Source organism: Montipora foliosa, chromosome 8, assembly GCF_036669935.1.
Source record: "Montipora foliosa isolate CH-2021 chromosome 8, ASM3666993v2, whole genome shotgun sequence".
NCBI lineage: Eukaryota > Metazoa > Cnidaria > Anthozoa > Scleractinia > Acroporidae > Montipora > Montipora foliosa.
In genome coordinates this window covers 22,557,264-22,567,263 of record NC_090876.1, presented here as the reverse complement: position 1 = coordinate 22,567,263, position 10,000 = coordinate 22,557,264, and the positions used below count along the sequence as shown (strand labels likewise).

At 37.8% G+C, this 10,000-nt stretch overlaps 1 protein-coding gene and 1 long non-coding RNA gene across 2 annotated transcripts in view; both read left to right on the top strand.

Annotated features, from left to right (window-relative positions):
* Positions 1 to 6,749, top strand: part of LOC138012891 (ATP-dependent RNA helicase DDX19A-like) — an 8,087-nt gene extending 1,338 nt beyond the window's left edge. Inside the window, exons 3-10 of the mRNA XM_068859828.1 lie at positions 3,344 to 3,514; positions 4,333 to 4,382; positions 4,648 to 4,709; positions 4,853 to 4,945; positions 5,203 to 5,305; positions 5,399 to 5,513; positions 5,694 to 5,871; positions 6,418 to 6,749. Coding sequence (XP_068715929.1) covers positions 3,344 to 3,514; positions 4,333 to 4,382; positions 4,648 to 4,709; positions 4,853 to 4,945; positions 5,203 to 5,305; positions 5,399 to 5,513; positions 5,694 to 5,871; positions 6,418 to 6,685 — 1,040 coding nt within the window. The 3' untranslated portion in view covers positions 6,686 to 6,749. The remainder of the gene's footprint in view (positions 1 to 3,343; positions 3,515 to 4,332; positions 4,383 to 4,647; positions 4,710 to 4,852; positions 4,946 to 5,202; positions 5,306 to 5,398; positions 5,514 to 5,693; positions 5,872 to 6,417) is intronic.
* Positions 6,750 to 7,189: 440 nt separating this feature from the next.
* LOC138012892 (uncharacterized) lies at positions 7,190 to 8,803 on the top strand. Its single transcript, XR_011125095.1, has 2 exons — positions 7,190 to 7,588; positions 8,112 to 8,803. It is a non-coding gene; the product is annotated as an uncharacterized lncRNA (long non-coding RNA).
* Positions 8,804 to 10,000: the final 1,197 nt, after the last annotated feature.

Below are 10,000 nucleotides of genomic sequence, written 5' to 3'. Positions count from 1 at the left end.
GGTTTTCCCTTGCAGAAAATTTCCTTTTGTTCCCCTGTCAATAAAGCCAATGACTAATATTGGTTGTGGATTAATTCATCAGTAAGTGATGGTCAGTGATCCAGATTTTTCAAGACATTATAAATTTCTGTCAATGAGTGACTTAAGCTGTCAAATGTTTCTATGGGATTTTGCGCACAGGAATTGACCCACCATTTGTAAACAATGTGGCATTTCAATAAAGGGGGTGGGCTGGTTCCTAAAGAAACTGTGGTGCTGTCAGTGGGGAAGTGAAACACGAAAATTTGGTTTATCAGCAGAGTTGACAATGTAAATTGACCACCATACAGAGATTCATAATTGATAAAGCTGACATTTTGAGCATTAGCCCTTCTGTGTTGTTATACATGTACTGTACATCTACGAAAAGGGAAAATGACTGGGTAGCTGATTCCAAGACTTACAGGGCTCGACATTAATACTCATCCATTTCCCATTGGAGAGTAAATTTAACACTTTAAAATAGAAATGAACTACTGTAGAATACTCACCCGATTTGGAAAGTAAATTTTTGACGGAAAGCGAATTTTTCTTTTTGAAGGCCTTAACATTGAGTGACTGGCAAAAGTTTGCCACAGTCACCTCATTTTCTGCCATATTGAAGTGCTCTTGTCTGTGAAAGTCTGACTGGGTACAACATTATCACATGAAAAAAATCAGGTGGTGATAATGAGCCTACACAAAGAGAAAATGAAGTGCAAGAAAGCCAAACCGAAGGAAATGCTACAAATGCTGTAACATCTTTGCAATTTAATTTATTTTTCCAATTTCTCTGATTAAAATTTAGTCATTGAAATAAGAGCGTCTCAATAACATGAAATAACACACTGACAGTACTAAGAAACATTACTTTATATTTCTACAGTAAGCAACTTTACAATGTAATACTGTTAGCCATTTTGGAAAGTGAAATTTTGAGGTGGAAAGTAAATTTTGAAACCTACTTTCCAAAGTGAAAAGTGGTCAAAAAGATGACAAAGATGCATCCAAACCAGTCGCCCAGCATTTTAATCTCCCTAACCATTCCAAACAACACATCTCCAACCTTTCCCTACATCAAGGTACCATGGAAAGCCATAAAAATCTAGAGCAGAAATTTATCTTTGAAATCGGCACTCTTAATCCCCATGGAATCAACAAGCACTTTTCATCCAATTCATTTATTCTTGTGTAGTTCCATATTCTCTATATAAACCACACACAACCACACAATTCCTCGATTCACTCTGTCAAATGGCTAATGCTCGAAACGTCAGCTTTTTGAATCTCTGCACGTTGGTTAATTTACATTAGCAACGCTGTTGTAAACCATATTTTAATGTTGTATTTCAGTTTGGAGTAGTCATGCATGAGGTTCAGGAATGTCTGACAGGCCTTCTGATAGGGTGTGATAAAAAATGCAAACTGTGCAAAATTTGCAGGGCAGATTATGTAATTAGAAAGGGCAATTATGCGATAAATATTGTAAATTATGAGATTTTTTTCTGAGCAATTTTAAGCTTGTTTTTCAAGGTTTCAGGATAAAAAAAACACGTTTTTACTGCCCTAAAGACATTTTGAACATAAGGGAACAGTAATTATGAATCTTGATCGACATTAGTTGGGACAAGTAAAAAAATTGAGGTCTTCTGCACTATTGGTGCACCACGTTAAAAGGTGAAAGGACACAGCTAACATGCCAAATGAATGATCAATAATTATTAATATTCCTGCATGCTATGACTAGCTTCTTACACTTTGTTTTTGTGTGCAGTATTATATTTCTGAACAGACAAAGGGCGACTTGGCGAGTCTTTAAGAATGAGTCTCGTACCAGGTCCCCCACATGCAAAATAACGCCTTGAACTTCGAATACTTACAAAATTGAAGGTAACAAAGAATTTTTAGCCGTTTTCCAAGATAAATCATAAAAATGGCGTATTTATGCAGGAACTCCTAAGAAACTTTTTGATTTATGTTTTATTATTTTTATGAATTTTGTGTGTTCTTTTGTGAATTATGCGATTTTTCGTGAATTTTGCGATCGGATGCAATTTGAGGCCGATTGTGCGAAATCGTACCATCGCGTAATATCAGAAGGCCTGGTCTGAAGACAATTTTCCCATTTCTGAGTGAAATGATGCTAAATGGACTTTATAATCTTGTTTATCAAGTCCAGTCGCCACCCCATAATCCTCCCCCTGTTGGCCAAAACACTTCCAGTTGCCCACAAAGTTTCCTTTGCAGACTATAGAAGGGACAGGGAAGTCAGAAAGGACATAAAGCGGGTGAAAGTGCAGTGGGTTGAGTGCTTGTCTCCACTGTTGGTTCTGTTGGGGCATTCAAAGTAGATTCTTTGGTTCCATCAGTGCTTGGCATGTTGTGTTTTGACAGTGCTTGATTTTGCAGTTAATTTGGCGTACAACGACTGAGGTTTTTTTTTTTTTTTCTTTTTTTTGTGAAAGGGCGTAAATCGCTTTTTGGTGTTAAAATTCAAAATCTCCCCAACCTCACTCTGGTTTGGTATAGAGACTGGAAATGGTGTCTGAAATGAAATTCTGCACTTATTTTGGGATTTGAAAACAAGCAATAATTATGATTGTTTTATTATAGTAGAGAGGAATTTCATCCCCATATTAAAACCATACCCCAATAATATATATATTTTAACTCATACTACTATTTAAATATACATATTCATAAGCATAAAGTAACAATGAATATAATTATTATGATTCTAAATTACAAAAAAAAATTATATTTGTAAATAAACTTCCTAATCAGGCTAGGATTGGAAGGATTAGCTCATGAGTTTTGCCAGTAGCTTAAAACAGAAACAAAAAAGAATCTGATGCATGCATACATGTCGTTGATTTCTTTTTATTCACACATTTCTTCTCAAATTCATTTATAATTCATGAAGGAAAAAACAAAGGAATTAATCACTACTGTGAAGAAAGATTGGATATGTGGTCCTAATTATCATAAAATTGGTTGAACTTTTGCTTTGAATTTCTACATGAATCGTTAATTCTTTAAGAAGCTATATCAAACACTCGAAAGAGTGTTTCATAGTAAGATATCCTATCACTTCGAAGCTGGTGAAGAAAAAAAATTGGCTGTACGTCGTTTTTTGAACCCACTTCTCAGTGTTTGGATATCTGATGAAACACTCTTCCTTATGTTTGACACTGTATGTATCACATGTCCTTCAGTTGGTTCAGTTTTAGGCAAAAGTCCTTTCTGAATCCAGGCATTTAGGGAGATTTTAAAAAAATAACTTGTAAATTGAAACAACTTCTCAGCTACCTAATTTCTCTTCCAGATGCCAGTTCCCGCAGGAAACTTGTCCCCGTGGAAAATGGCAAGCCCTTGAGAATAAATGATGTTGAAAAAGATGACAAAGGTGCATCCAAACCAGTCTCCCAGCATCCAAACCAGTATCCCAGCATCCCAGCAAAGGTGCATCCAAACCAGTATCCCAGTATCCCAGCAGGTACCATGGAAAGCCATAAAAATCTAGAGCAGAAATTTATCTTTGAAATCGGCACTCTTAATCCCCAAATTCCCATGGAATCAACAGGCAATTTTCATTCAATTAATTTATTCTTGTTTCATGTTACAATGTCACTACGAAATAGCGTAGCTCCATATTCTGTCTATAAACCATACACAACCCACAATTCCTTGATTCACTCTGACAAAAGGCTAATGTTCGAAACGTCAGCTTTTTTAATCTCTGCACGGTGCTCGATTTACATTATCGACTCTGTTGATAAACCAAATTTTAATGTTGTATTTTAGTTTTGAGTAGTCATGCATTCTTGAACGTTGTTTCTGTCCTTTACTCAAATATTGAGGTTCAGGAATGTCTGAAGACATTTTTCCCATTGCTGAGTGAAATGGTGCTAAATGGATTTCAGAATCTTGTTTATCAAGTCCAGTCGCCACCCCATTATTCCCCCCCCGTCCTGTTGGCCAAAACACTCCCAGTTGCTCACAAAGTCTCCTTTGCAAACCATAGAAGGCACAGGGAAGTCAGACGAGAGTGTTTTATTGTAAGATATCCAATTACTTCAAAGCTGGTGAAAAAAAAACTTGGTTATGGCTCGTTTTTTGAACCCACTTCTCAGTGTTTGGATATCTGATGAAACACTCTTCCTTATGTTTGACACTGTATATTGCACGTTCTTCAGTTGGTTCAGTTTTAGGCAAAAGTCCTTGGCTAATTTTCTGAATCCAGGCATTTAGGGAGATTTTAAGAAATAACTTGTAAATTGAAACAAATTCTGAGCTACCTAATTTCCCTTCCAGATGCCAGTTCCCGCAGGAAACCAGTGCCTGTGGAAAATGATGATGGACTGGTGAGGTTTTTTAAAGCTCCATATCCATAATTTATTATACACTCCTTTACACTCTCCCCATTTTAGTTGAACTGAGGCTAGCAAAATCATATCAACAAAGTAGAGACTATTGTCTTTTTAAGTCTTCAGTACATTTCTTCCAGCTGAATTTGCATTTGATCATTATTTCTATATCTAATTTAAGTGAAGGTTAATAATATTTATGCAAGTTGTTGAGATCTCAGTTGCACCTGTGTCAAGGAATGTGGTCTTTTTCTCTTTTCAGGAGGTCCTGGACAAGCAAAATACAGAGGTGCATTCTGTCAAATCATTTGACGAGCTCCCCTTGTAAGTGCTATCCATTTTAAGGCTTTTTTATCAGGTAATGAGTCAACTAATTCTACTTAAATTTTTGACAATGAATAAATTAAGCAGCCACTTAACCGTTTTTAATAATATCTGTGTTGTATTTAATAATTTCGCATTTTCAGGTCAGATCAGCTCGGTCGTGGTGTGTATCACATGGGCTTCGATGAACCATCCAAGGTTCAAGAAAGAGCCCTACCTATTCTGTTAGCTGACCCGTGAGTTTACAGTTTTGCATTTTTATCTCCCTTCCTTTCGGCAGCATTTCTACCATTTAGGTAAACTAGTTAACATTTAGCAAATCATGGCCAACACATTGTTCCATAATAATATTATTTTGTTTCCCAAGCCAATTTGTCATTTAGGAGGAAATTTCGAGCTTCCCTTATGGCTTTAATGCACCTTCAGAGGACACATTCTCCATATAATGATGTATGCACATCAAAAGTAAATACTTTGTGTTTTTAAACCTCAGTGCATCCAACGTCATACTTCAATCCCAGTATGGTACGGGAAAAAGAGCAGCGGCTCTGCTGTCAATGATATACAGAGTGGATCCAGGTTGGAAATTTCCACAAGTAAGTCTTGTTATATGATGCAAACTTTAAGATATATGGCCTAGTGAGTTAATTACCCTTGGGACTAAAATCAGTTTTTGTGTTTCTTTGAAGGGGATCTTTGTTTCACCCACTAAAGAGCTGGCGCTACACACGGGACGAATGGCCGAAAAAATGGTCAAATTCTGCCCAGAGATTACAATTGGTTATGCGGTTAGAGGTGAAAGAGGTACAGAACTTTACCACTTTTCTTTTGGAATTGTTTTGACTGGGGAAACCAGTACCTGTTTAAAAAATATGCGGAAAGCAGTGTGGTGAATATGGATATTGATATTGTTGTCTAAAAATAACTTAATTGAACTTGCCATCGTGAAAGGTTGTCATGTTTTTGTGCCTCATTTTCCTACAGTTTTAAGAGGCCAAAATGTGAAACACCAGATTTTGTGTGGAACCCCTGGAACTGTTCTGGACTGGATGCTGGTATTTAAGGTCCTGGACCCAACTAATGTCAAGATAATTGTATGGGATGAAGCGGATGTCATGATAACCCTACAGGGACACCAAGATCAGTCCATAAGAATATATAAGTGAGTGATATTGTTCACACACTGGTGCTGATAATATATATGGAACAATGTTAACACTACTTTTATTCGATGTTTTCATATGTTTTCAACTATTCGCAGCTAAAATGAAAAAACGTTTGTGGCTTTCAGTCACTTTTGTAGCACAAAGTTCAAATTCTGTAGATGTATCTCTTTCTTATTGACAAACTTTCAAAATTTTAATTAATTTTTGTGCTGTTTGTGCGAAGCCTTTTATTTTTCCTCTTAGAATCATCTGAGTAACTAGCTGAACAGCTACCTTATTTTCGTGACCTTTTTACTCTTGGGAAGCTACTGGGTACTTGTTGTCCATTTTTAGGCATCTTGTTGAATGCGGAAAAATGGTGATTTAGGCCTATGCTTTTTCGCTGCTTTTTTGGAAACTTTTATTACTAAATCTTTAGAAAATGAGAAAAAAAATATCCTGGTCAAGTTAGTGAAGTATCAGTGGTTGAGATTCAGGATGATATGCCCTTGAAAAACTCCAGGTAAGACAATTAAAAACAATAATTTATTTTCTTGTCACAGGAACTTGGGCAATGATTGCCAGATCATTCTGTTGTCAGCAACGCGTACTGACGAAGTGATAAAATTTGCCAACACAGTAGTGCCAGATCCTATTGTCATCCAGCTGCGCCAGGAAGAGGAGAGCCTGGACAACATCAAGCAGCGCTATGTGGTCTGCCGTAACCGCGAGGTCAAGTTCCAGGCCCTCTCCAATTTGTGTGGCATTGTGTCTATCGGGCAATGCGTCGTGTTTTGCCGTGTAAGTACCCTGACACTGCCTTGGAGATAAACGGGTCATAATATTTTGTTTTTGTTTCTTTGCTTTTTTTACGAAGCCGGCATATACTCCTCATGTTTCCAAATTTTTGGTTGTATACCGTATTTCCTGGAATGAGCAAAATTTCGGCCAAAGAAGGGGCGCTTAGGTTTTTCTTTCTATGAACTGTAACTCTGTTTTAGCTGTTTCAGATTAAAAAAACTCTGCAAGCACATGGAGATCGAAATAATTGGAAGTGACTTAACAGAAAATAAACTGCTCCCGGTGAAATTGAAGCAAAAGTCAGATTGTTAGCAGTTGCCACTTTGCTGCTACTTTTCCTAAAATAAATAAATAAATGACAAAATTATTTTGTTTTTCGCTGTGAATTTTCTCTGAAGATAGCGTAATTGTAGAGTAATTTGGCTGCGATGTTAAGTGGACAGCTCCATTCCTACGATCATTCGCCATGTTCAGCGGTTTCTTTACACACAAGTATTGCGGGCTCATACTTTTTTGCTAAACCGCTGACAACACAATGCAGCGCGGCGGTTTTGCGACTAGAAGTTGCGAAATTGCGACTAAATTTTCGTATCTTATCGCAAAATGCGACTGGATTTTTCGTTAATTTCGAGCCCTGTAATGGGGGAGGGCGGTTATTAGAGCGTGAGCGCTTACTCAAGGAAATACGGTAATACAGAATTGATTTACACAGTTGAGGTGGTAATTGTGTTATTTCAGGATCGTAGGACGGCTTCACGGTTGAAGGAGAAGATGATATCAGATGGGGTCAGGGATAAGCACTCGGTGGCACTGTTTTCAGGCCAACTCGCACCACATCAGCGCATTGAAGTGCTGAAGAAGTTTTCTGAGGGAAACAAGGAACGTCTCCTGATCACAACAGACGCCTCTCCTAGAATCTCTGATGTTAAACAGGTAAATACATGTGCGCAGGAAATCCGCAGTTTCCGTTTCAAACAACGCTTTAATTTGTCCTTGACGCTTTAATTTGTCTTCGACAAACGTACATGTAGTACAGCGTAGACCAGCGAAGAAGCGAAAAAAAAAAAAACCGTAGTCGTATGCAAAATGCAGCTGACTATAAAACTGATCCCTTGACGATTATGTAATCGCGGTTACGTAACTAATTACTGTGAGATTCACACGTGTTGAAAGGACTGAATTGATTATTTCGTTAACAACATGCGTGAGTGCATTTTTTGCTTTCAGATGATATTTAGTAGGTTTTTAACAGTCAGACGTGTCTTTTAGGCAGGGAATGAGTGGGTATGGGTGTCATATGCTACACCTCTTTTAGATGTAAGTCGTAACGTGGGCAGTTTTGTTGTTGTTGTTGGTGGTGGTGTAGTTGTGTTTTTTTGTTTTAAGTCATAAGCATAAGTCAAAAGTTATAAGCAAATCAATTTGGTAATGTTGAGATATTTTTTGGCCGTTGTAGGTCACGCTTGTTGTGAATTGGGACATGCCAGTGGAACCACCGGGAAGTGAGTTTAAGACCTACCTACACCGCATTGGCCGGATTGGCCGGTTTGCCAAATGTGGTGTTGCAGTCAGTTTCATTGATGACCGGCCGTCCTTTAATATTCTGAAAAAAATCGCAGACCATCTTGGCAAGGAAATCTTGCTTCTGAATACCGATGTTGTAGATGAGCTGGAGAAACTCTGCTAAAGACAGACGACTCTAATGCGCTGCACTTGGCAAGCTATTGTTCGTTCAACATTTGAACTACCATTAAACTCCTTTCAGTACAGGAGAGCCTGATGTAATATTGACGATTGAATTCGACTCCGTTTTTGGACTTTAGACTTGATTAAATATTTTTTTCGTTTCGCGCTCTGGCTGCGCATGCGTAAGATTTCTCTGGCTCGTAGAAGACAGTTTAAGTGGGATTCTAACTCGGTATCTCTGCAATCGCGATGACCACTAAACCACGAAAGACTACGTGACAGGTGAACAGGGAAATATGTATTAAAGAATTGTGTGCGTGACCGGAAACGAGTTTTTGTGTTTCGTTGCACGCAATGCAATATCCGGTTATCGTATGACTCTGTAAAAGATATCGTAATTTTTTAATTTTCCCAGTATTGTTAAGAAAAAGTATTAAATATGTTTAAATGTCATCGTAGAAACTTGCAAAGTGTCTGTTTTCTGGCTTTGATTGGAACTAGAAGCTCCAAAAAGCTTACACTGGGTTGCCTGTGGTACGCGTTACACAAAGAAAGAAGACACTGAATTGGGTGGTATTGAACTGCAGCGTTCCACTTAATTTTTTCAAGCGGGGTGTCATTAAGACCATTTGAGGGGTCACCCACATGTCGCGCCAGCAGAGGCCCTTTGGCTCACACGTTCACACGTTTTAATTATTTTGTAATGTACTGTCCCATTTTGAGGTCTTTTAGTTTTTGGGGTCTTATGCTCATGCATACAGACCCCTAAGTCAGAGGCAGATCTTGATTGATTGATCTCCGCTGCTCTACCGACTGAGCTACAAGGTCAGACGGGAGCAGGCCGTGGGAACTGGTCAGAGTTCTTCTATGTCCTTGTGTGGGCCCATCTCCATCAGTAGGGCTAACGCTCACATGGTTCATATGGGATAGAAATCTGACACTTCACCTTACACTCTATTCAGTTAACTCTGTTTAAAATATAAGTGGTACACGGCCAACGTTTGTATAAACGTAACCTTTCCTTGTACTTGTACATGTTCATTGCCGTGACTTGAATACGATGCTTATGATGTTTTACTCAAATGTGTTTTACTTGCCAACATTAAAACAAGTTGTTGCACATCACAAGTCGTGTAATGAGGTGATGTTTTGGTTTACACAAATGATGTGCTACATGTTTATACATCCCATTGCTTATAAGGCAAGCAAATGATGTGGAAGAAAACCCAGGTCCTACAATATTTGATATCATTGATCCAACAACTACATGTACTGTGTCCGCTGACTCTAGTCAAGGAAATGAAGCAATCTTTGGTGTGAATGCTGGTAAGCAATGTCATTTACTGCTATTATATACCATCAAATACAAGATATTAGTTTGTGGACTAATTTAAATTTACTTTGAACAATATTTTGGTTATTGGAAATAATCTGTACAGTTCTATAAGATGTTCTGTGCGAAGAAATGACTATTTGCTGTTAACTGATGTTCCAGACATGGTTTCAATATTTGATAAAGTGTATTCATTACAATATAGTGTATTAATACCAAAACAAACAACAGAAGTGAATTTCTTAGAGACATACCGGTATATGGACCAATGTTTGATGTCATGAATAAACTTCCAGTAAATGACGTCTCACCTTATTGTATAGATT